At 54.1% G+C, this 26067-nt stretch overlaps 1 protein-coding gene across 4 annotated transcripts; it reads left to right on the plus strand.

Moving 5' to 3' along the window:
- Positions 1 to 846: 846 nt before the first annotated feature.
- Positions 847 to 24290, plus strand: LOC100118632 (innexin shaking-B). Of its 4 annotated transcripts, XM_031922578.1 has the most exons (7): positions 847 to 1450; positions 1621 to 1751; positions 1882 to 2119; positions 19693 to 19912; positions 19995 to 20284; positions 20385 to 20638; positions 21304 to 24290. In XM_031922578.1, the coding sequence occupies exons 1-6, from the start codon at positions 1196 to 1198 to the stop codon at positions 20631 to 20633; spliced, it is 1383 nt and encodes a 460-aa protein (XP_031778438.1). In that variant the 5' UTR covers positions 847 to 1195; the 3' UTR covers positions 20634 to 20638; positions 21304 to 24290. The 4 variants fall into 4 exon arrangements, with proteins under 4 accessions (XP_031778438.1, XP_031778441.1, XP_008212052.1 ...); XM_031922581.2 differs by lacking the exons at positions 847 to 1450; positions 1621 to 1751; positions 1882 to 2119 and adding exons at positions 7131 to 7337; positions 13220 to 14129; XM_008213830.4 differs by lacking the exons at positions 847 to 1450; positions 1621 to 1751; positions 1882 to 2119 and adding exons at positions 7147 to 7374; positions 13220 to 14129.
- Positions 24291 to 26067: the final 1777 nt, after the last annotated feature.

Consider the following 26067-nt stretch of genomic DNA (forward strand, 5'->3'; position numbering starts at 1 on the left):
CATCGAGCGCGCGTTTCTTCCTCTCCCCGTCTCTCCCCCTCGTTCTTCTTTGGGGCTCACGTCGACGCCGACTGCGTCGTACAGCCGCCGCCGGAGGTAGCAGTATTAGAAGAAGAAGAAAAGAGTAGGTCAGAGCGACGGCGGCCTAGCGTTCATCAGTCAGTTCGGCAGCCTCGACTTTTCCGCGTGCGTATGCAGCTCCGCTGCGCGATCGATTCGCTCCGACCAAGGACTGTGCTCCCGTGCGCGCGGACAGGAGATTCACGCGCGAGGACGACGCCGAGGAGCGGAAGATCGAGCGCCGATACGTAGAGGAGCGACGCGCCCTGCTGCTTCTTCACGGTGATGATCTCTTCGCCGTGAGTAAGCGCGCAGGAATCGGCGTTGCCCAAGCAGCTCGTAAAATCGAAGAAAAACGCGAGCGACCGAGATAGTGAGAGTGAGAGTGAGAGAGAGAGAGAGAGAGAGAGAGAGAGAGAGAGAGGCGCGCCGACGGAGCTTCTGAATGTTTTATTCGGCGGTCGTGGCGAGACGACTGCTTAGGTCGAGCCCCATCCGCAGCGGGGGCGCTTCCCTCGCGCGAGCGCGCTCCACTGCGCCAGTGGAAAAGACGGCTCGGTCAGCCGGCGGCGGCGGCGGGAGGAGGGAGCCATAGGGAGAGAGCGAGATACAAAGGTAATGAGGAGGAAAAACAAGAGCAAGGTGGGCGCGGGTCTCTCTGCCGCACTGACGTAAACGCGCCGCGGATAGCTAGTGCTCTCTCGCTCGCTCTCTCTCTCTCTCTCTCTCTCTCTCTCTCTCTCTCTCTCTCTCTCTCTCTCTCTGATTGATACTGCGCGCGGCCCCGAGTATTTGCGGTCGGGGGGCGCGTTGCGTCCACGAGGCGCGTCTACGTGCACGCGCGTTCCGCAGGGCGTCGATGAAATTCCTCCGCGCCATCGCGTAAATCGCGGCAGCGCGAGGGCAGTCGAGCGGAGTAGGATGCCTTGGAAGTCGGCCCGCTGCAGCAGCGGTCGCGGCGAAGGAAAGTCGGCGGGTGGTGCGCGGTGGCGGCGGGCGCGCTGCCGGCGCCGCGGCAGCCGCAGCATCGCCAGCAGAAGAGCCGACGCTCTCGAGTACGACGGTGCGGGCTGCGCGAGCAGCGCCGGCGACGACGACGACGACGACGACGGCGAGGCCGAGGCGCTAGGATATTATGAGGACGAGCGGCGGCTTGAGCAGCGCCGTCCTCGCCGCCCCCTCCTCGCCCGCTGCCGGCGCCGCCAGCTCCTCAGCGTCCTCTCCTCACAAGTCGTCGCGCCAAGCGAGGAGGTCGCGCGCCAAGCCCGCCGGCAGCCTCCGCTCCAGGCAGAGGAGCGCATGGCAGCGTCTCGCTAGGATCAAGCCTGACTCGGCCAGGCACGACGCCTGGATCATGGATGCCATCAGGGGCCTCTACTGCCTCTTCCAGGTGAGTCCAGCTTCCCGCTCTCGTCTCCTCTGGTAAGTCGCACTCTGCTCTCTCGACTAACTGCTGCTTGCGATGCGATAACCTACCACCGTCTCGGTGAAACATTCAAGGGCTGCATGATCCGATCCCCGCAGCCCATATAGCCCTATACTGACGCATTCCTGATCTAGGTGAGCAAAGTGCAGAACGACGGCTTCGTGTCGAGGCTCCACGTGCTCACGGCAGTTCTGCTGCTGACGTTTTCCGCAATGGTCTCGATGAAGCAGGCCGTCGGCAATCCCATCGATTGCGTCCACACGAGGTAACGACCGGCCCACTTGCCGGCACCAGCCTGCACTCTCTCTCTCTCTCTCTCTCTCTCTCTCTCTCTCTCTCTCTCTCTCTCTCTATCCCTAATTGCACGAAGACGGAAAACGAATGGCTCATTTCAGGGACATACCCGTGGAGGCGTTCAACGCCTACTGCTGGATCCACAGCACGTACTTTGTGACGGGAGCGATGCTCGGCGTGGCCGGCGTCAACGTTGCCTTCCCCGGAGTCGGCTCGACCCTGCTCTTCCAGCACAGGCCGCGCCTGCCCTCCCAGCAGTCGGCCGATCGCGGGGCCGCCGACTCGCTGACCAGGCAAGTCAAGTACTACCAGTGGGTGCCGTTTTTCCTCGTTTTCCAGGTGAGTATAATTATAAAGCATCTTATCGCAATCATCCGGCCTCCCCGATTGAGTCCTTTCGCTCGAGAAGAGAGGACTCTTCGAAACTTATCTCTGGACCCAAGGGGGAAAAAGTTTAACCCCCGGCCGCTGGCCAGTGTCCAAAATGGAGCGAATTTGTCATTTGGCATAGCCGCTGCTTCAGTTTTACTCGCGCACAAAAGGGCTGTCCCCGTTTCCGTTAAAATTTACTCTCTCTCTCTCTCTCTCTCTCTCTCTCTCTCTCTCTCTCTCTCTCTCTGGAATACGCTTGCTGGTTGCTAATTGCTGGACATACTTTTTTCCAACACGCCTCCACTGACGCGCGTAAAGAGGAACGGTAACCGACCGTGCACGAAGGCTTTCAAACTTTCCCGCGCGAAGAGTCGGTGCGGCCAAGCCACGGGCGCTACCTACCGCGAGCTCTTAAAAGCCGCATTCTGCCCGCGCATTTTTTGATTGCCCGCGCCACTAGACAGTAGTAGTGGCAATATAACTCTCGGTCGTGACGTCATCAACATGGACGCCCAGGCCATGAAAAATACATTAGTAGTATACAAAGCAAAGTAGTTTTTACTAATTTTTGACAGAAAAATAACGTGACAGCTCTTAAATTTTATATATGTGATAACGCATATAATTTACTATAAGATGATGGTACTTTTCCCTCCCTGAAATTGTTAATATGTTTTATTTAGGATGATCAAAGCATTGTATAGGTTCTAGAGGTAAGTCCACAATCAAGTATTTGTAGCTAGAAATAGTAAAAATTGATAAATATTAATAAAAAATTATTGTATATTCAAGCAACATGGAATGTAATAACCAAAAAGAGGCAGGCATGCAATTTTCACCAAAAAAAAAACAGTAGTAGAACATATTGTTGTGTTTCTGGTTGCACTAGTAATGCTATAAAAAATCCTGTGTTACGTTTTCACTTTGCCCTGCTTTACATGAGCAATTAAAACTAATAATTGAGCCATTTATTCGAATAACTCCACTAATTTCATGAGGTGGTCCTCTCAAATTGGATGTTTGTAAACGCAGTATGCGCGTATATTTAAATTCTCTGCAGATTCTAATTTACCACATTTCAATATGTGCTTAGAATTAAGCACTCTTTCTCCTTCAATAAAATTTCTACTTGAGCTTGTACACTCAACAAATTTAAAAATTTCTTAAAGTGTTACTATCGTTGTTTATCGTGAGAGGTTATGCTCCAAAACGAGTTTTTCTATTATTAAAGAAAATACAATACTGTCACGCAAAAAAAATTATCTACGTATTTTCTGATGTTATATTAATGCACCAAAACTATTACTCTATAGTTCACTTATTTACGTAAAAAATTAGAAAATACTGCTCCACTCCGTATACTGACAATGTATTCTGCATGGCCTGGGTGTCCATGTTGATGACGTCACGACCGAGAGTTATATTGCCATCTGCCGTACCCGCGCTACCTACTCTCGAATTATTCGAGCTGGTATCGGTGCAAACGACATTTTTTCAGCAAGTCCCCATTCAACCGCGTGACTCACGCTTTTCAAGAACCATAGACTCGGCGTACGAAAATAGTGCACTCGGTTGGAGGGACCGAAAAAAATAACGTTGATTCATTATTTCGCTACAGCCTTTGCTCCAGCCGAGAATAGCTCGATTTGCCGCGAACTTTGATTTCTCAGTTGCACATTTCGGGGAAATTATTTCTCCTTCGCGAGGGAAAAACGGCATTCGCGCATTCTGCCAAGAACAACTCTCGACGACTCGTTGTTTTGATGGCCCGGGCCCGGGGGATGTATCAAGTTGTAAAGCATTCGCAGTATCTCAGTCATTTTCTATTTCGAACGCTGCTCTCGACACTTGTGCCGCACGAAAATTGCGTTTTTTATACGGTCTTTCGCAACGCGAGAGCTCACTTCACTTCCGCAGCGACTATATTTAACTCGTCGAGTTTTAAATCCATTCGCGCGGCGACTTTTTACGACGAAAGAATTAAGAATCTCCTCCCCCGTCGTTAATTAGCCGATTTCGAAGATGTATCCGGGGCTCCCGCCGCGCCTTGCACGTGGCGCCCCTCGTCACAACAATCGCCGCCAACTTATTGGCGGCGTGTCGCAAGCGGCAAGCTCCCGAAGAGGCGTCCGACGGGGAGCGGAAAAAGCGACGCCGCGAAGACAGCTGCGCTGATTGAAACTTAGAGCTGCAGGCGTTTGGGAAACAGGCGCGCGGGAAAGCTGCTTTTCCTCTCGTTTCCATCAGCGCGGTCGACGCACCTGTTGATTTATTCGCGCGCGCGCGCGCGTCTCCTCCTCCCGCAGCGGCGCGGAGGTGAGATCAGATGCCGCAGATCGGCCCTCGCGCGCTAGCTCATCGCGCCGGAGGATAAAAACGCCGACTTTACGAGCTAGGGCCTTGCTTGTTGCTTGCCGAGTGTAAAACGGGAATTTATGGCCGGCCGAGAGGAACGGAGCCGAAAATATATTGACACTTTACGAGAGGATGAGCCGGCGCGGGGGCGGGGAGACAAGTGAGAGCGAGAGCGCTGCAGCAGCCGCATTCATTTGCGCCTTTACGGCGTATTGCCTTTTTGATTTGTTGATAGTAACTTGTACCCCGCGCGCTGAGAGAGAGAGAGAGAGAGAGAGAGAGAGAGAGAGAGAGAGAGAGAGAGAGAGCGGTCGTTACACGACTGGCGACTCCGTGATTTAGGGCTTCTCCTCTAGCTCCAGCGCCGCATTTTTTCCCCTAATTATACGCGCCGATTCTTTCCCTCGCGCCGCCGCTCAGCTCTGTCACTCCTCTACGCGCCGAGAGTTATCGCTCGTCAATCCCACGAGCCTAAAAGACGCGAATCCGGCTCGGGACTTTACTTTCGAGCGCGCGGGATTATTGAAATCGTTCTGGAAGCAATCGCGCTAACCTAGGCGAAATGAGTCGGAGAACAAAGACGCGCTAGAGACGAGGCAGGAGAGCCAGAAAAAATAGAGGATAGCGGCCTCGTTAGAGCGGAGAGTCGGATTTATTCTTTCGGCCCCGCGAGCACAATGCGCCACTTCGCTCGACTCCGGCGAGCGCAATCAGAATAATGTCATTCGAGGAGAGCGCGGAACAATTCTGACAGTCGGGATGAGCGCGAGGCGGATGAATTTTTCTAATATCGCTGAGCGCCTTCATCGAGACTCCGCACGCGCTGTAATGGGATGCATCTGGGCCGGCAGCGACGAGCGAAAGAGTGAGGAGGATCCTCGCAGCTCTCTCGTTAGGCTCTTTTTGCCGCCCTTTCCGCATATCTCGATCGCGTAACTTTAGATTTGGAGCGCTTTCAAAAAGATACGGCTGCGCGAGTAGCTTTCTAGTCCGGGTGAGTCTGCGGCAGGGAGACGCCCGCGCCGCGCGGCTGCGATAAGGCTGCATAGCCACGCAGCTGCGACTTTTCCTCGCTTTGCCTTTATTGGATCTGCATTGCAAATGCGTTGGATGCTTTCCCTTCGAGGAAGCTGCTTAGCGAGATAGAGCTTGATCCCTATGATATACTAATTGTGAGTCGCGGAAAAATTTGAAACCTGAAGAGGCACGCAGCGGTACTGGTCTTGTTCAAGGGAATCACTCCGAATACCTCTCTTAGCCGAAAAAACAACAAAGTGCAAACAACAAAGCCACATTGGATGCTGAGACGGGACCTTAATGCTGGCTCGTCTGATTTAGGATCACTGCGTGAGCCAGCGGCTGCAGCCCGTAAAGGCATTTTTGCGGAGTCCGAATATACTCGGACTTTATCCACTGCAGCATTCCCCTTATCTAGCCGCAGTACGCACATACTCTGATGAAAAATTCAGAAGCGTCACTCGAGTCTCGACTTTTGAAAAGCCTCGAGCAATTTCAGTCAGCTCTCGAATTTCGCTAAAAACCAAGCTTAAGAAAAAATAACAGAGCGCGGCATAGTCAAGAGCTGGCGCGGCGAAAAGGTTAAAGCTCCTTCTCATCGCATCTTCCGCCGCGAAGAATGACGGGTGTGTGCCAAGGCGCATAGTATAGTATAGACGCGCGAACGGATTAGCGCGAGGGATTAGAGTAGATCGGCGAAGCCGCTGTGCACACGCGCCAACGCCGGAAGGGGCAGTGCTCCGCGCGGCTCGGCCGTCGCCGCAGTTCTCCATGCACCCTTCGATTAGGTACGGAGTTCTTTTTATACACCGCGGCTCTCGAAAAAGTGCACGCGCGCACAGGCGGCGACGGAAATAGCCGAGACAGCCACTGAGAGATAATTAGCGCGACGACGTGAGTAAATAATCTCGGAAAAATCGGCGTTTTCTCAGCAAACAAGCCGCTTGGAAAAAGTCTCGAGATTACAAAACTCACAAAGCGGCGATGTTTCGATGCGGCGCTGCCTAATAGTGTCAAATCAACATCGCTCGTGCGGCTGCCGAAATAAGAGAGAGAGAGAGAGAGAGAGAGAGAGATATCGCTCGACGGGGGAAAGAGCGAGGCCCGGCCGGATAAATCATCGCGATCACGTGCCGAATATAACACCGAAATCCCAAAATTAGCTCATAAATCAGCAGCTCGCCGAGAGAGAACACGAGGAAATCGTTATGTCCCACGTCGTCCGCGGCTTTTGGCTCGATCCATCGGCTCCTCCTGAAGCTTTCACGATGACAGGCCGCTCGAACAATGTCAATACGGCGAAGCTGACCGCCGAGCGCTGACCGGTCCTGCGTCCACGTGCAAAATGGCCAGCGTCCGTCTTTCTCTCTTTCTCCGCGCGAAGAGAATAGCAGCAGCGGCGGCGGAAAGCCTAATATAAAACACGCGCGCTCTCGTTCGGCCACGCCGTCACGTTTCGCCCGCAAGCTCGACGCATTGCGTTATACCAGCGTCTCTCTCTCTCTCTCTCTCTCTCTCTCTCTCTCTCTCGCTCGCTCGCTCCCTCTTCTCTCGCACGAATCGTTCTATTCCTGGAGCAGCACCCTGACTCGGCGGTGGCTGACTGCCGCGGCTGCTGCTGCTGCTGCTGCTGCTGCTGCTGCTGCTCGTCTCGCGGAGGAGGCAGCGGCGGCAGCGGACCGCACACCGCCGCCAGTACGATGCCGCGAGCGCGCCCGTACAAGAGAACGAGACATCTGGAGCCGACGAGACGACGAGTGTGCAAGCTCGGTGCGGTCGAGCGACGTCGTAGCTAGTCATCACGCCTCAGCGGGTGTGTGCTGAGTAGCCGCCTGGTGCCCTCGTGTTCTGTGCGTCTGTGCGTCTGTGCGTCTGTGCGTCTGTGCGCGAGCGTCAGCTGCTCGACACTCGCTACGCCCTCTGCTCGCCGCTCTGAGCGTCGTCGGCTCTCTCGCGAGGGAGCTTTCAACGCCCGCAGATTGGGTTTCAGGCGTCGGGCGCTGCCACGGCTGCTGCTCTTCCTGCGGTATCGCAGTCCCGCGCCTGCACTGCTTTCCTGCGCGCTATCAGCCACCGAGCACTTACAGGCCGGGCTCGTTGCGCGATCGGCGAGGCTCGACGCGCGCGCGTACTATACTCGCTACTACGCCCGGCTGCCTTCTGCGCTCTCAGGAATAATAAATAGACGGGGACTGGCTGTGCGCGTGGCGCTTCGGAAAAAGGATGGTGTTTACAAGTGGGGGAGGTGCCTTCCCCGCACACACGCGCAGCGTCGACTCGACTGTATTTTTTCAGACGGACTCGGCAATTCGTTGTACGAGCGGAACGTAAGGTCAGTGCTGCGCGCCGGTTTCTCTCTAAATACCGCCTCGTGTCGACGCTGCTCTCTGCCGCCCGCTATCCGCCGGGCGGGAAAATCATCGCGCCTATACGCAGACGGCTCGATGATCTCCGCGGATTTATTTTGATGCATAATCGCGAGCGCCGGGAGCGCCGGGAGCGCCGGGAGCGCCGGACTGCCGAGCAAACAAACCGCGCGATCGAAAGCGAGATTTATCGAGTGGAATTAGAGTTACAGAGGGGGGATCAATTAGTCCGATCGCCTTTGAATTCGCGCCCGTCGTTAATCGTGCCTGCGCTTTTGCGTCTAATTGACACTGATGTACGAGCGAACTTTGTGCGTGCGGCGTTTCCGCGATTTTACGCGCGTAGTGGTTCGATCGACCGATGCACTGCGGGCATGTCCTGCATGCGTGTCTTGCCGCGGCTGAATTTTATAATACCGGCGAGCTTGAGGCGAGGGAGCAGCAGCCGATGCGGTCTTGCGCTGCATGTACGTGCGCGCGCATCAGGCAAATTGAGCAGCGAACGCTCGCGCGAGCATCCACACCCGCATCACATGCGGATACGTAACTCTTTCCCCTGCGCCTCCTTTTTTCCTCCTGTTTGCATCGCTGCGAGCTCGCTAGTTTTGAAATTTCAGCCGAATACACGGCCGCGGTCGTAATGATCGGTTCGGCTTTCGATTCGCGATGCCCCGAGTCCGATCTCGCCGCGCACGCAGTTTGCTCTGCTGGGGCTGGATATTTGCTCGAGCGGTCCGCGTGGCCTACAAGTGTGCGCGTATGGTAGAATGCAAATTGCGCCGCGGAAGGCTCATAAATTTCTAATGATGATGTACGGCTCGATGCTGCTCTCTCTCTCTCTCTCTCTCTCTCTCTCTCTCTCTCTCTCTCTCTCTCTCTCGTATATCTCGCGGCGAACGAGGGGCTTCAATCGAATGAAGGAACGGTACTGCGCGCGCGAGAGCTGCCCTGGCGCGTAAAAATAGAAGCGCCGCAGCTGTGGTTTCTTCGGCCGATGGGCTGCTCGGACTCTCCGCGCTTTTTCTCCTTATCCCGATCCATTGTCGTCGAGCTCCGCTGAGTATTCCCCCATAACGTTTCTCGCGAGACGCTCCTCCGTGAGAATCGTATAGTTCAACATTGTCGGCACTGCTGAAAGTGGCGCCCGTCATGCGGGATATTTCACTGATTCACCTTTGTGCAGTATTAGGTGAATTATCGCGTCGTCGCCAGTCCGAGAGAGAGAGAGAGACAGAGAGAGAGACGTTTAAAAAAAGAACCCTGGAATTCCTGCGTTAAATTTGAAGAGCTAAAAAAAGCCCGCGCGTCGCCCACGCTTTTATGGCTACTTTATTTACTCATTAAGTCAAAGGAAAGTGATAAATGTAGCGCGAAAATACGGTCCCGGGCGCGCCGGCACGTTTATATTCAATTTTTTCGCAGAGTATCAGAGTCCAAACAAATTCAACGGCCATCAAAACATTTACACTCCCCGGCGAATGACAATACGCGCGCGCGCGCGAATTAAACATTTCCAAAGCGGAGGAATACTCGAGCGAGCGATAAAACAAACCGACGCCGAAATACACTCGCAACAATCGCGTCGGCGGCTTCTCTCAATAAAAATGCGAGACTCGTTCGAAAAATTAGCTGCCCGCGCGATGGAAGCCGTAAAAGTTTCCAAATCCGATGGAAGAACAACAAGCGCACGAGTGTATCGCGGGCGGACGATGAACGTATGAATAATTCAAAGCCGGCTGCCGGAACGCGCGAGCGTGCAACACTACTTGTACCCCCGATATTTTTGGTAATCGACGCCTTTTTCTGCCGCTGCCACTCGCGTCGCGCTGTGCCGCATGAGTGGCTTGGCCGCGAGCCAGCGCACGGCCGCGTTTTCGGGGAAAAATTATGCAAAGCATCGTAACTCTTTGACCGTATCGGAGCGAGCGAAGGAGAACGAGATAGCGAGGGGGCACGCGCCGCGCGTATAACAAGTGGCGAGCGCTCGCGCGATATCATATATGTGCTCCAGAAAAATGTCGCTTTTATTATGGTGGATCAAGCCGCGCGTATATTTATAGATCGGATCGAACCGAATCTTTCGGAACAGCTAATGGACTCGCTGATTGTATTCCGCGGCACTATAAAACAGCTTTACGGCTTCCCCCCCGAGACCGTAATACCTTCGCTTTATATAAAAGCCCACGAGAATAACTCATTATCAACGGCTGTTTGGCAATTCTCTTGGAGCTTTCGCGAACAGCTTTCGGAGCAATAAAGTAGCGGCGATAAAAGCCGAGTTACACGCGACAGAACGTTAAACGCCGCGCTCGTCCGGAGTTTTATTTTCCTCCTACGTATAACACAGGCGGCATTTCGACTAATCGATTTGGATTGACTCTAGCTGTTTCCGCGGAATCGGATTAGCGGAGCTCGTTAAAGTCGTCGGTTCCTCGTAGTACGCTATTATAATATAGATAGCATAACATAACGCGAATAAAATCATTTGCGAATAATGCGCCGTTGCAGCGTGTCTACATAATCGCGGCTAGCGTTTTGCATGTCGATGCACTTCCTGGCATAATACCGGGCCGATTCGGAGCGATGGCCGCTCATTGGACCCATTCGCGACAACGGAAACTAAATTGAACGAAAAATGAAATTTTTAATTGAACCAGGCTCTCTCACGCCTCGCTTCGCGCGATCTCGAGCATGCCGCGCTTTTCATCCCGAGACTCGGGATGATGATGAACTCCGACTCGAAACAGTGCGCGAAATAATTAAACGAACCAAGCGCGCCCGGTGTTGAAATAACCATTTGCGCCGGCCAACTAGTAGTAGTATAATAGACACGTTCGAATGCAATCGCTCATACGTTCAATTAAACGCGAATCACGAGCTCGATTAACGAATGCCGATCCGCTCGGCCGGTGATGCTACTCGAATGCAAATGTACGCAGGGAGCTCGCAGTCATCTTTCATTCTCGAGTCTCGTATTCGGCCTCTGCGTGCGCGAACGAATCCACAACTTTCTCCGCTCGACTGGCGCAAAGCATGCCGAATACATGAGCGCTCGCTGGCGAAAGTTAATCGAATGCGGCCAGATAAATTGCCGATCCGTAGGTGTGTATGGATGGCTGAATAGGCTGCTGTGCGGAGCGCTTTAGAGATGCACGCCGGTCAACTCGCGCATTGACGAGGGACGCGCCGCCGCCGATGGGATTCGAAATGAATGGAGCCGCTCGTGAGTTGCACTTTCTTTTTCGACGTCGGGACTCGATATCGGCCGTCCGATGCATTGCGATTATAACGTCTCCGATCGGTCGGTGACGGGTCCGCAATTTGAACGATCTCGAGCTCCGTCATTAGGACGCCCGCAGTGCACGACGCGGAAGGAATTGAGCGAGTGGCGCGACTCGCCGCGGAGTCGAGAATAGCAGCGTTTTAGGATCGTGTTTACACTGGGCAGCCTGTCGAGCGATTCTATTCGGAAAGTCGAGAAATTTATCGACTTCTCGCGAAGGGGTGCCACGAGGAAAAGCCATTTGGCCGCGCGCTCAATGAAACCGGTCGAAATTTAGTTTTACATAACATCCAGCTTTGTGCCCGGCCGGTGGAAGATGAAAAATCAACAGGGCTGCTAAGCGGGTCGAGCGAGCTAATGAGTTGAAAACAAAAATTTTACTGCCTCGTCGTAAATTGGAGATGAACGAGCCTTTTCGAAAAGCGCCCACACAGAGAGCAGCGGCGACGACTAATAACATCCTTAAATTCTCGAGGCTACAGCGACCCAGAAAATTTCATTACGCTTTGGCAGTGTGCGCTCCGAGGAAGAAAAAATAAACTCGCGGCGGTAATACGGTCGAAATTGTTGAACGAAGGGGTTAAATGCCCACGAGAAAAGAAGAACAAACCGCGGCGAGCTCGCGGCTATTCCCGTGCGGCGCGCCCCGCGCTCTTTGTCCAGTGAGAGAGAGAGAGAGAGAGAGAGAGAGTGCAGCACCGCGGCGGTATCAGGCTCGGCCGAAATAGCATCGCGCACATCAAACAAAATTCACTTTTCGCAACGGGTTTTCCCGGCCGCGCCTCTCCCTTTGAAGTGTCGGCGCCGCGCGCACGTGCAATCGGCGAGATTCGCTCCTGAAAGAGGGACTTTGTTAGCGTAAACGCTCGATTGTTCGGCGTCGGCGGGTGTACACAGTCGCTGTTTGAAATGCTCATCCGCGAGGAGTCGATTTTCGCGTCTGCAGGCAGCGAAACGAATCGAGGTCGGATTCACCGCTTTGCTGGAGGCGATTGTTCATACTTACAGTACACGCGGAGTAGGGACGCGCACATAGGCCGCGTTCCGCGCGGTAAACTTTGATGCCTTGGCACGATATAGAGCGACAGATTTACTGTAAATATCTGGGGCTAGATTGCGCTTCAAAGTGTGGGGGAAATCTCGCGCGGGCACCGCGAGCAACTTTGTTCGCGCAACTTCTTTCCCCGCAGCGACGCGACTCGCGGCGATATAAATACAGCCTCCCGCGCGTTGTACGAGTCGATTAGGCGCGCAGACTCGATCCATCTCCGCGCGCAGACTCGATCCATCTCCGCGCGCTCGCGTTGAAATCAAAAGGCCTTTCAGCCTCGGCAGGCCGATTGAAGCGTACACAGAGGAGAAGATACTGCAGGATAAGCGCGTTTACGAGCCCTATAAACCCGATCGCGCATGCCATCAGCAGCTTCAGCTCGCGCGCGCGCGCGCGCGAGCTTGTAACGAGGCCGCGTTGTAAAAAGCTCGCGCGAGCTTCGCTCCCCTCCCGCGCGGCAGCAGCGCCGGCAGCCTTAGGCCTCGCGGAATATCTGTCGCGGGCAAATCGAGCGAGGGGTCCACGCCAAGTGGCGAGCGGCGCCTATGCCAAGTGTCTTTCCTTCTCCCGCAAGCTCCGCGCCGAGCTCCTTCCGGCGCGCTCCTCGCTGCTTTTTTTCGAGCAGGCCGGCAGTTTGTAGCCTTTACGTCGCCGCAAGCTCTCGCTCGCTCGAGTCAATCAAAGTCCTATTAAATTCGCGCGCGAGCGGCCGCCGCCTTTACGACGCGTTGGCGGCTTCTCCAAACATTTACACTATCGTCACTTCTGAAATATTTCACTCGAGTATCCGCTCTTCCCGCAGCCAGTCGTGGATCTCACTTTCTGGCCGCGCAGCATTACCGCGGCTTTTGTCGATAAGCGAATCCGCGAGCCGAGTGAGTAGGCAAGGCCGCCGCGCGCACAGACTGCACAGACGTAGAAAGCGGCGAACTTTCGAGCCGGACGGCTCGTGTGGGAGCTCCCGGTCTGAAGTCTCGCAAAACTTGCTCTTCTAGAACTAATCAGCGACGAGGAGAGGAGGAGGAGGAGGTGGAGGAGGACTGGGAGGAAAAAATGAGCCGCAGCGCCGATGCCCCGCGCTCCCCCGGCCGAATTTGAAATTCAAACGGAAGCCGAAATCGCGAGCGGTGCGTGTGTCGCAGCGATGGCCGGTGGCGAATGAGGAGCGAGTCGGCGGGCGAGAGAATGGCCGGCGGCGCGCCGAGAGCAGCAGCAGCCAGTCCAGCGCTGGGCCAGCCCCGATCGCGGTACGCCAGATGACGACAGTCCTCGACGAGCAGCCCGAGAAGACGACGCAGACGACTGGAGCGGAAGGGCGCGAGGATGCGAGCGATCGTCGAGCGCGCCGCTGCGGAGGCCGACTCGAGTTTGAATTTCCCGCCGGCCCGGATGGTGACGGGAGTGTGCGCAGGCGACAGTGCGTGAGAGGGAGATAGATAGATAGATAGATAGATAGAGAGAGAGAGAGAGAGAGAGAGAGAGAGAGAGAGAGAGAGAGAGAGAGAGAGAGAGAGAGAGAGAGAGAGAGAGAGAGAGTCGAAGATGTTGGACATATTCCGCGGCCTCAAGAGCCTCATCAAAATCTCGCACATCCACATCGACACGGCCGTCTTCCGCCTGCACTACAGCCTGACCGTAATCCTGCTGATCGCGTTCTCGCTGATAGTGACGACGCGCCAGTACGTGGGCAATCCGATCGACTGCATCCACAGCAAGGATCTGCCCGAGGACGTGCTCAACACCTACTGCTGGATACACAGCACCTACACCATCACCGCCGCCTACAAGAAGAAGGAGGGCTACGAGGTGCCCTTTCCCGGAGTCGACAACTCCAGGGCGTACCCCGACAGCGAGCGCAAGGAGTACAGGTACTACCAGTGGGTCTGCTTCATGCTCTTCCTCCAGGTAACTATTCACTCACTCACGGTGCCGTTAGCCGCTTCTTCCCCCCGGTGCTCGCACACTATGGCCACCGGAAATCGTTTATGCAGGCGCGTCCGGCCGTACCCGGCCGTTACCTACTGGCGTCCTGTACCGACTCCGCATTCGAAAGGCCGAAGCTGGAGAGTCGCGAGGAAAAAGTTGCCTGCTGCGCTCGTCGGCGTCGCGCTGCAGGCCAACCGGCCAAAAAAAAAAAAAAAAAAAAAAAAAAAAACAGCGCGGCGGCCGAGGGCAGCTATATACCGTTTCTCGGTCCGTCGATGCCCGCGATTATCCGCACCGATGACCAGCGGGCCAAACGGCGCGCCCGAGCTCGCGTGAAGAGCTGTTTATTGTGACTCGCGCACTTGCCGTTTCCAGCTTCTCGTAAAACATTCACTCGAATGCTGCGATTGTTCGCTAGGCTCGTTAAATTAAATACCCGCGCGCGCGGCCGTTATTTAAGCACCGTTCCCACCTCGTAAAGACGTCTCATTTTTCCAACGCCTGCCACGAAGCGAGCTCATTCTCTGGTCGGCGTCGAGAAATTCGTGGGTTACACCAGTGGGACAATCGGTCTGGCGTTGCGAATGATCGCCGAAACGTAAACAGCGACAATTACGCGCGTCGCTTTTTCGCTGCAGCCGGCCGTACGGGTAACTTGTTGATTCTCACCTCGCCGACGCCGTAATTTACAAGGCGCGTTTCCCGAGAAAAAGCCCGTCTACCTACGAACGCGAATATCAATCAGGCTTTTTGCCGCTTTAGCAGCGCGAGCAGCAACGCCTGTCTCGCGGCTCTCTTGACCTAGTTGAATTATGCGCGAGGAGGACTGGGATTATACCTATATGGCGGCAAGTCGGAGTTGCCCCGTTTCGCGGAGGAGCACTTTGGGACGTCCAAATTCATCCGAGGACTTTATTGTTACCGAATGCGATGCGCGCGCGGACTTTCGGGCCGATTTGAAATCCAACGGAGTTAACACGGCGCGCGCCTCTCGCGTCGCCTCTACGCGGTTAAGGCCGAGACAAAGGCGCATAAAACGCAATAGGAGAGTCGGCTGCAGCGGCTGGAGCTCGGGCGAATCCGAGAAATCGCCCCGGTGAGCAGATAAACGATCGGGTGTCGTCGACAAGGGACTATCTCGGCGCTCGCGTGGGCAGCGGCAGCGGCGGCGCGGGCTCATATCTAGTTCATTGCCAAGTAGAAAACCCTAAGCGCATTACACGCTCGCGCGCGTATAGTCTTAAAGCGAGAGCGAGTGCGATACGCGCGCACTGCCGATGCAGCCGCCTACTGGCTGCGCGGCGCATTGTCTCGGGCATTATCGCCGGCCGCGGCTCGTAAAGACGTTGTACCCGATGCGTCTCGGCTGTCACTCTGTACCTGATCCACGTCGTCTCTGTACCTGATGCCCGCGGAGCCAAAGTCTCGGCAGATGTATTTTCGGACGCGAGCGCGGCGGCGTTGATCGGAAGGGTGTCGCTCGCGCTCGATACGAGGCTCCGACGATTCCCCCGCGACGGAGTAAGCGAGTTTCTCCGAGACACGTCGTTGTTCTCTTTCGCGGGCCGTCTTTATGGAGAATAAAGTAGGAGCTGGCGCTACGAAAATAAAAGAGCGATCGCGAGCATTTGTTTTATCCGTCGGAAGCGTCGAGCGACGCGCGGCCCGACGAATTTACGAGACTTTTTCGTAAATATAGCGATCTCGAAATAGAGAGCGCGCAAAGCTCCAACTATCTCGCGTGCGGCCAATATTTGTAATTCTAATGCGGCTGCGCGCGAGAGTGGAGCGGTGATGCAAAACGTTTATCGTCCCGAGACTCATAGTTGTAGGCGCACATCGCAGCCGTGCGCCTAAGGCGATTAGCGTGGAAGATTCGACGAAAGGGTCGCGCTGCGGCAGCGCCGACACGTTTAACAGCGCGCGGCGAATGACGAATCGAGGCCGAGCGAATGTAATCGCGCTTTCTTATTATGCTCCGCGCTTTTACGAGAGCCTAAACTTAGCGACAGATGCGAAGCCGATGTTGCGTTGCGCTAAGCACGACGAAGCCGGCTGGGAAAATTCCTCCCAAGAAATCTGCAAGAAAAGGGCTGGGCCGAGAGAGAAGGAGGTGAATCGCGACTGCGAGCGAGGCCGTAATATAAGGTCTCCCCCGCGCGCAGTGCTCGGCTCTATCTATAGAGCGACAATGACCCGAATGCCTTGACGACCAAGACGCTACCTCGACTTTCAGTTAGCTGAGCGCCTCATCGCGCCGCAGTAAGACGACTCGCGAGAGGGAACGAAGCTGATTGACATCGCAATCCCCGTCGGCAGTCCGTCCACGTACTCGCGACGTGTGCACATCAGCTGCAGAGAGATAGAAGACTCGGCTCGTTCGATCGTCGAAAGCAATTCCAAGATCCCGCCGAGAGTAGCTATTTCAGTGGCTTCTCAAGATCCGCATTCCGCACTGCACAAGCGCACTGGCCGGCCTGGCTGCGGCGATGGACAATTTCAATCAAGTGCTCCAGAACAACAGGTCTCCCGCCGCCTCGACGAGAGGAGCGAGAAGTGCAGACAAGCGAGCGCAAGAAGCGGGCAAGGAGGACGCGTCGGCCGCCGATGTCAAGTTCGCGCGCTTATGAATTTCGAGGCCAAGGCGGCGAGGCGGGATGCCCCTCAAGTCGTTCTTATGTGCTGGCCCTTCGGGGAGGCCTCGCCTCTGCGACTTGACCGTCGCTCCGGCGTGCTCGCGGCAGCCCCTCCTCGCGGCCGCAACCCTTCTCGCCGCCTGCCGCCGAACCGCCTGCTCGCAGTTGTCGGCTCGCAGTTGTCCCCCGACTTGGCGACAGTGCGCGGACGCGAGTGTAGGATGAGAGTGCCGGCGGAGGTGTTCAAGCCGCCTCTCGGCTAGAGCGTGTTCCGGAGCAAGATGCCCATAATGCTGAAGATGATAGACGTCTTTGGCTCCATCCGCTCGCTCTTCAAGGTCCAGCGGGTCGCCGAGGACACGCTGATATTCCGGCTGCACTACCGGGCGACGGTGGCCCTGCTGCTGGCCGGCTGCCTGACGCTCGCCTGCAAGAGCATCAGCGGCTCGCCGATCCACTGCGAGGCCTCGGGCTCCGTCGACAAGGTCGTCCTCGAGACCTTCTGCTGGCTGCACACCACCTACAGCATGATCAACGCCTTCAACATGAGCCTCGGCCGATCGATCCCCTACCCGGGCGTCTCGAACAGCGGCGTCTCCAAGACCGAGGTCCACGGCCACGGGCCGCACCCCCTCGTCAAGCAGCACAAGTACTACCAGTGGGTCATCTTCGCCCTGCTCTTGCAAGTAAGCGCCCGAGCAGCAGCGACGAGGCGGCGGCTTCGCATCGGATTACTTACAGCCCCAATGAGAGGACGAGTTTCGGATCTTTCGATCGCCTGGTCAATTTCAGCGGGATCCTACCCGCGCTCCACCCCTCCCTCGCCTTCTCCCCTCGATCGGCCCGAGTTCGACGAACGCGCAGTAGAAATCAGCTGTATGGGCAATCGCCGAGCTGCCAGTCAAAAGCCTCCGCGTTTCCGCATCCCTCGCGCTTCAGTACAATAAGAGGAGAGAGCGCGCAGCGCCAGAGCTGGCCGGGCGCCAATTCGCGCGCAGCTATATCTGATCCCGATAATTCGAGCCGACGATTGCGCGACGCGTCTATTTGCCGTTCCCCCCAGCTCGACCCGCCTCGAATTATGCGGTCCTAGCGGCAGGGAAATCCACGCGGAAATCCCAGGCTCGTCCGTGCAGGCCGTTAAGATATAACGCAAGCCCTCCTCGCCGCGGCCTATAAGCGGGTGTATTTTAAACCGCGCTCCATTGTCCGCATTGTTCCGCGCCGATGCAGTTCTTCGCCCGGGTCTGGGTTTTTTCTTCCAAAAATTCGCGGAAGATGCGGGCTCAAGATGTTGGCTCTCTCCGGCGCTTGCCGGCTTCTTTCCTCGCGCATACGAGGCGAACGCCGCTAAATCCAAGAGGCGCAATTAAGAAGAGCTGCAACCGTATCGCGCGTCCGATCCTAACTCCGAGTCTCGCTCTCTCGCGACAATATAAAGTTTCGAAAGTTTCCGCGCAGCTATCTCTGCATCAGATGCGATCTCCCGGACGCTGCTCTCGGGCCGTGCAGGCCGAGAAGTCACATCCACATCGCTGCAGTAACGAGGATTCTAATGGAACACGCTGCTTTCAGTCCGCGCTCGCAGAACAAGCGCGTCCGAGTGAATGAAAGTTGCAGCGCCACTGCACCCACTGCACCGACGGCGCAGACGCGATCTTGGCTCGTGCCAAGAGCCCCAAATTAATTGGCCAATTAATGGCAGTCCGACAGTTGAGTAATTGAAGTTTCTCGAGCATCGCACCGTTCAATTACTGCTATCTCGATTAGCACTGAGGGCTCTATTCGAATGACGCCTCGCACGCTCGCATCGTCTTCCGATGCAACGCGACGACCGCGACGACAAGAGCAGCGCCTTGGTACGTTAACGCCTCGCTCTTGTTTCCTCCTCGACTCTGGCGAGGCTCTCGGTGCGACGTGCAGTATCCTTCTCGCCGCGAGAACCGTGAACTTAATTAAGCGAGAGAGAGGGAGGGAGAGAGAGAGAGAGAGAGAGAGAGAGATAGAGAGAGAGAGAGAGAGAGAGCGGGGAAGGTCGCGAGAAAGCTCTGCCGCGACCCGCGTCGTTTATAAATATGCGCGCAAGAAATACAGGCGCGAGGCCGCTGTTGCAGCTCTTACGAGGGTATAATTATATATTTGAGTAATCTCTCTCGCCCTGCTCTCTTTTCATCTCCCGCGGGGCTTGCCTCTAATGGGGCCGTAAAGACTTCTTTTAACCTGCGCTCGCTCCCATTACCCCCCGTGTAACAACACAGCAAGAAAGCGAACCGCCGAGGATTCTCCTACAAATGCCGCACGCTGCGTTTCCGCCGAACGGATAACGGGATAAGACCGGCGGAAGAATGAGCGCGCTCGACATGGCAGGCGTAATTAGCGGAATTCCACTCGGAGCCGCGGCTCCCCCGACGATTATGGGAGATCGGAGATCGGAATATGTTCCTCCGAGTGCTCGGGGGCGTTAGGTATAATCGATACGATTGAATTTCCCCGAAATCCGAGCCGCGATTATAACGAGCGGCCCGATAAGTGGGCATGGAAAATATCGCGCAGCCCCGGCATTAATCAGGCGAGCGAGCCGCCGCGAAAGGGCATATTTCCTCGTTATCGCGATGCCGTTTCTCTCCCTCTCTCTCTCTCTCTCTCTCTCTCTCTCTCTCTCTCTCTCTCTCGAGGGAGAGGGGCCGACGAGGAATTCCTTCCTGAGAATGCGGTATGAATTCGATCGAGTGCGATTTAGCGGCTTTCGCGAGCCGAAGATCCAGCGGATTCAATTATTCCAACGGAGCGCGGCCATTAGTCATGCGAATCGAGCCGGCGTATACGCGTGGCGGAAAGACTCAATCGCGCGGGCCCTGCCAAACAGGGGGACGTTGTGACTAACGCGAGCTTGTGCGCGATTGCAGGCGATCCTGTTCTACACGCCGCGCTGGCTGTGGAAGGGCTGGGAGGGCGGCAAGATCCACGCTCTCATGATGGACCTCGACATCGGGCTCTGCTCCGAGGTCGAGAAGAAGCAGAAGAAGAAGATGCTCCTCGACTATCTCTGGGAGAATCTGCGCTTCCACAACTGGTGGGCGTACAGGTACTACCTCTGCGAGGTGCTCGCCCTCCTGAACGTCATCGGTGAGTCCCTCTCTCTCTCGTTTGCCTTGGACGAACGACCCGGCAATCGCCATAAAACAAGCGCCGCGCGCGTTGTCCGCAGGCCAGATGTTCCTGATGAACCGTTTCTTCGACGGCGCATTCCTGACCTTCGGGATCGACGTGCTGCGCTTCCTCGAGTCCGACCAGGAGGACCGCGTCGACCCGATGATCTACGTCTTCCCCCGCATGACCAAGTGCACGTTCTACAAGTACGGCGTGAGCGGCGAGGTCGAGCGGCACGACGCCGTCTGCATACTGCCCCTCAACGTCGTCAACGAGAAGATCTACGTGTTCCTCTGGTTCTGGTTCCTCTTTCTCGGCGTGCTCAGCCTCTTGACCGTCATTTACAGGGTGAGACAAGCTCGCCGAGCAGCCGACTCTTCTAGTCTCATACATAGCGCATATTTAATGCCGACACCGCTTTCGGATGTCGCTTGATCCTTTTGCGCAGGTCATCATCATATTTTCACCCCGGACGAGGGTCTACCTGCTCCGGCTGAGGTTTCGCCTGGTGCGCCGCGAGGCCGTCGAGACGATAGTGAGGCGCAGTAAGGTCGGCGACTGGTTCCTGCTCTACATGCTCGGCGAGAACCTCGACACGGTCATCTACAGGGACGTGATGCACGAGCTGGCCAACAGGCTGGCCTCGAGGCACCACCACAGCGTGCCCGGCGTCAAGGGCGAGCTGCAGGAAGCCTGATCACGGTATGCTGCTCAACGAATCAGCCAACCGGTGTCGGCTATTTCTACCGACTCTTCCTATACCTCGAGAGTACGCGCTGACTTATATGAGCGCGATTAAAATTAGAATTTAAAGCGATCACGCGATATATGTTTATTGTACAATGTCGAGCGCGGAAAACGCGCGGCCACGCGAGCTCGGAGCTTTGAGCTTCCGCGCGACAAGCTTTTCTACTCAGCTCGTTAATTGGCCTTCGCCGGGCTCATTATGCATCACAGCATCCGGTAGCTTCTTCGTTTTTTCGACTTTACTTGGTATCCTCGGAATTAAGGGGGCTCGATTTATCGCGCTGCCCCGTTCGTTACTTCAAGGCAAACAGCCCGAAGCTCGGTATACGCGCGAGCACAAAGCTCCGAGCATAATCCGAGCTCCGCGCGCATCGCCAGTCGTAAGAATAAATTGCACGAGCTATCTTCATACTCATATACGCGCAGCTCTGCGGCCGAGCGGGAAATTAAGCGTCAATCGGCCGCGGCGCGCTTCTTATACGCACGCAGGCGCACAACGCAGATAAATTTCGCGGGCGATAAGTAGATAAGTTTCCATTGAATTTCCCTCGTTAACTAAACAACTATATAATAGACTGCCCGCCGCGCTAATCCAATCGATGCTTCTCTCCTGTTCACAGGCGCCGTTTCCGCTCTCCGTTTCATCAGCGCGGAAGGCGACTGCACGTCTGCACCTAGGCCCGGACTGCAGCAAACCACAGGCTACGCCCCGAACGAGGACCTCCGAGCTCCTTTTACTGCAGCGCGTATGCGCTCTTGCGATGGCTATCGGTGGCAGAGAGATCGCGAGTAAGCGCCGGCCACGCGAATCGGATCCTCTGTAGGGTACAGGTTCAAGACTTGAATATTGTGCCGATACTTCCATACTTGTCTAGAAGAGAATAAAGTCTGCAGTATCAGAGTTGCTCACGACCCACATATTATATAACATGTACTTGTGCGTTTAAATTAATTGTCGTCGGATTCTGCCAAATCGATCGTATTTTTGTACAAATCAACAGCGCAGCCTACAGCAGCTAGACGAGACCAGTTTAAAGCATAGAATAATCGTACATGGACCGCGTAGGGAATCGGGTCGGGATGGAAACTTGGTTGCGCGCACTCGAAACAATCGCGAGGCTTTACACACACACACACACACACACACACGTGCATCAGTTGCTCCAAGGATCTCAGTAAAGATTTGCGCGCGTAGTATGCCGATGAACCTTGAAGATAGACCAAAGCCGAGAGTCGCAATAAGTTGGGTCTTTCTGCCACTATAGCCGGTGTACGAGCCGCAAACGCCAACGAGGCTCGGCACGCAAAGGATGCAGCGCAGCCTGTGCCACCGGAGAGCCGAAGTTTGTCAAAGTGCCAAAGAGAGACGCTCTGCGAGAGCTGAAAGAACAGCTGTGTGTGTGTGTGTGTGTGTGTGTGTGTGTGTGCGCGTGCGTGCGCGCGCGCGCGCCTTCGCGAGTGCTGTGCACGCAGACTGCGGCGTGAAAGATTGATCTCGACTGTGCGCTTGTGCGAGAGTGCGATTTTCATAGTGGCGGGTTCACTGCCTGGCCCCTGCGAGTGGCTTGATTACCTATGCGTTAATTGAGTTTACTTCTGGTGTTTCGCTCGAATTCGCACGCGATGTAAATAACTCCGTAGTTTTTCCACTCGATTCGAGTTGACCGTGTACTTTGTATACGAGTTGCGCGTCAACTTTCCTCTTCTCGCTCCTCGACAATTCGCGCTCGTATAAAGCAACGATGTTCAATAAATCCTGTGCAAGATTTGAAATTAGCTTCTGCACGTTCTCCATATTTTACTTTGCTGTTTCTTTCTTCCTTCAATAGTAAACTCGTTCTCCGAGTCTTCCTACGCCCCGGTCCGGGTCTCGCGTAAAGAGTCCAAAAGGCGAAATGGCGCTTTTCCAATGAAAATTATCGGTAGATATATTTCGTTCTTCACATACACACACACACACACACACACACACGCGCGCGCACGCACTGTAGTATAATGTGCGACACTTGTGTAATGCGGCTTCGTTCATGAGAGGGATAATGTGTATAATCGAATTGAGGAGTTGTTGGCTCGTTTCTTTTTTTACTGTCCATGCATCACAGCAGCAGAGGCGCGCGGTTATGTAAAAACAGCGGAATTAAAGCTTACGTAAAAGGGCTATCGGCATCGTGAAAATATAATTCACGGTCAATTTTCTCGCGTTTTTAAATTCAAGAGCTGGGAGCGCGAGCTGTACAGGTAAAAGCTAATTCGCTCAGAGCAATTCGAACGAATAATATCTAATAGCCGCCGAAACAAGTTTTCCACAGTCCAAGTTGAGCGCGCGAATTTCGCGAGACATTAAGCGAATCAGTAGTACGGAAGACTGATACATAAATGGAACTGCAATAACTCGATAAATATCTAGTCAGAATAAGCAACACCAAACCCGCCTTTATGTCCGAACAACGAATGATAAAACTAATATAACTATAATATATCGATTCCTTGTAACCTTTTGTATATCTCGACGATACTTAACCTGTATATGCACATCGACAACTGGCTATCGTTGCCGAAACAATGTCAAAGCGAATTCGAATCTTAGCGAAATTATTATATTAACATATGAAATTGTATTAAAACTATACAACGAAAGAGTTATTATGTTATTAATATTATGTATAGCGTGCATGATCTCGCCGACTCGAGTCGAGCCCCGCATGCACTACTACCATGCGGGGGAGGATATGGGGCTAGTTCGTGAATTTTTTTCGAGCGTAGGCAACTTAACACATGAAATACGCGTATTACGAATTTGCCCAAATCAGTTATAAAGTTGTTTGCGATGGTGAGTGCGTAAGCTCGTGACGACAAAATTTTCGTCTTGAGCAATACTTTGAAGATATCAGTGTTATTGGCGGAATCGCATATCGCATGTACGCACATCACTTGCTGCAGACCAGAACTTCCAGATCAGCCCAAAGTCACGGGACGAGACTTAAAAATCACGAGCAAAAGTCCGCGCACATAGGAAAAGATTGTAAAATACGAAATCGAGCCTGCGCACGGATTAGCCCCACCCACCCTCCCGCATGCTATTGCTATTATCGTTATGATAAAAGTACGATGAATTGCGATTCGCAATAATATAACGAAAAGTTGATATTCCTCATACAAAGTGCGAGTATAATCGAATAAGATTATATTATGATTGCCATGCGAAAATTATACTCCATACGTTATGTAGGACGCCGCGTTTGATAATTTCACCCGTGCCTTGTGAAGCTTTTAGCCCATTTGCGTCAACTCGGCTCTTTATTATATAAGTATAGAGTGTATATCGCCGTGCACCGGAAAAACTCGAATCTATAATTATACATATATAGTGTACGTAATCGTATAACTGCGCAAGCATCATTTTTACCGCCTATTCGATATATTGAAAAGAATTATGGTACGATACAGCGTGCATGCGATTACTATGCAGATATTATATAGTTTTTGAAATCATCTACGATTGTTCTATAAATTATAGAGGGAAAATTCAATATAAACCCATTGTAGTCATGTTATTTCTTATTCGTCGCAAACGTTTATTTTTAAATAAATGAAAAATTACTTTTTATGCGAGCTCCGTGTGCATTTAACCTTTTATTATTGCGCTGATGTAGTGCGACAAAGCAAAGCATACAAAGCATCAAAGGGAGAACAAGCTGGAAAGCAAGTGGCCGCGCTCGCTTTGTGTGATTACTTTCGTGTCGTTTCGACTGAAGGATCGTCGCTTGTCCATATTCGGAAGCAGTCGCCCGCTCTGGTTGTTGCTATCGAGCAAAAAGGCCGCGACGGTCCAGCGGGCCGTTGAATTTCGAGCACGAAGATTTAGGGGTCCCGCGCGCGGAGACGTTGCTGAGGTAGCGACAAGAAGTCGGGGGATCGCTATTTATTGCTGTGAATGTCGTTAATGGCCTGTCGGCGAGGCTGAACGATTTACAGGAAGGTTTTTTCTCAAACTTCCTTTTTCATATCTGCCCTAGATTCGGCACGAATGTAACAACCATACTCGGCACTTGTACTGTAGCGAGTAGTCGAGCGCATGGAAAAGGTGACAAGGCAGCTGAGAACAGAGGGAAGAAGGTCGGGAGCGGCATCCCGCGACGCGTCCGCGAAAAGGAACTCGAGTCGAGTCGAGTGTTGAAGAGCGCAGCTCGTAAATTACAGGGGTCCGGTATAATTGAGGAGCACATGCGTGCCGAGCAAAAGCCATTATCTCCCTCTCTTTCTCCCTGCCGTGCCACGCACAATGCGAGAGGGAAGAGCTTGAAAAAAAAATTGGAGAGGAGGAGAATAGGGGCTCTCCGCGCGCGAAGCATAATTAAATCACTCCACCGCATTATACGCGCCTCTTCGCCCGATCCGGAATCCGCGTGCATGGATTTCGAAGCAAAAGTACGTCTATCGAGCCGTTCGCTCGTCAAATCTCTCAGCGCAGAGGTGTAATTTCGCAAAGTACCGAGGCAAAAGGCCGCATAGTACCGAATTCTCTGGGCAGTAAAATTTTAAGCCTCCCATTACACGAAAGCGCGCTCCAGCCACGAGCAGAGGCGTCGGGCCTTTTTACAGCAGCCATTAAAAAAGGATTCTTCAGCATGCCCTTAAGCCTTCCTCTTAGCGCTTCTTCTGCTATATCGCATGGGCCAGAGAAAAAGTTCATTAGCGAACAGAAGCGCGCGGGGAGAGCCAGCTTTGCCTTGGCATTCGTCTAGCGAACGTCGTTTACGCGACTTTGGTCTTGATTTTTTGATTTAAGATAATAAACAAGATGTATAGGCGCTGCTCAACTCGCGATCGCAATTAAGATTCGTTTATGACGAAATTGTGCGCGACGTGGAAGGAAGAGTGGAGATGAGATCCGAAAAGCCTCGCGCCTCTCTCGTGCAAGCGAAGGGCTGGATCGCCAAGATGATACGCATCTACGGCGATTCCTCGGCGCATCGGATGGGCCTGACCCGGCTGCTCGGCGGCGTTTAGCCTGCCGAAATTCCCTCCTGCCGCCTATGCATAAACCTATATAAGTAAGCATATTACACCCGGGCGGCGCGCGGCTCACCTCAACTTCTCCCCTGCGCCCCGAAGGCGCGGGCATGAGAAAGTGAGAATGGTGCGATAGGCATGCGATAGGAGCTCTGCGGCCGATTATGCTCCTCTGCTTCGGCTCGTTTGTGTGACGCAGATTTGACGTGATTGAGCGCGCTGGCCCTGCGGGCAGCCTAATTGCGTTCCATCGACGCGGCGATGCGGCCAGCCCGCTATTTCGGCTTCCTCACTCTCGCCCGGGGCGTGAAAGAAATTTATTCTTTTCCCGATCCTCTACCGCTGAATCGATTACTCACTAACTTGCTTTT

Source organism: Nasonia vitripennis, chromosome 2 (genome assembly GCF_009193385.2).
Source record: "Nasonia vitripennis strain AsymCx chromosome 2, Nvit_psr_1.1, whole genome shotgun sequence".
Classification (NCBI taxonomy): Eukaryota; Metazoa; Arthropoda; class Insecta; order Hymenoptera; family Pteromalidae; genus Nasonia; species Nasonia vitripennis.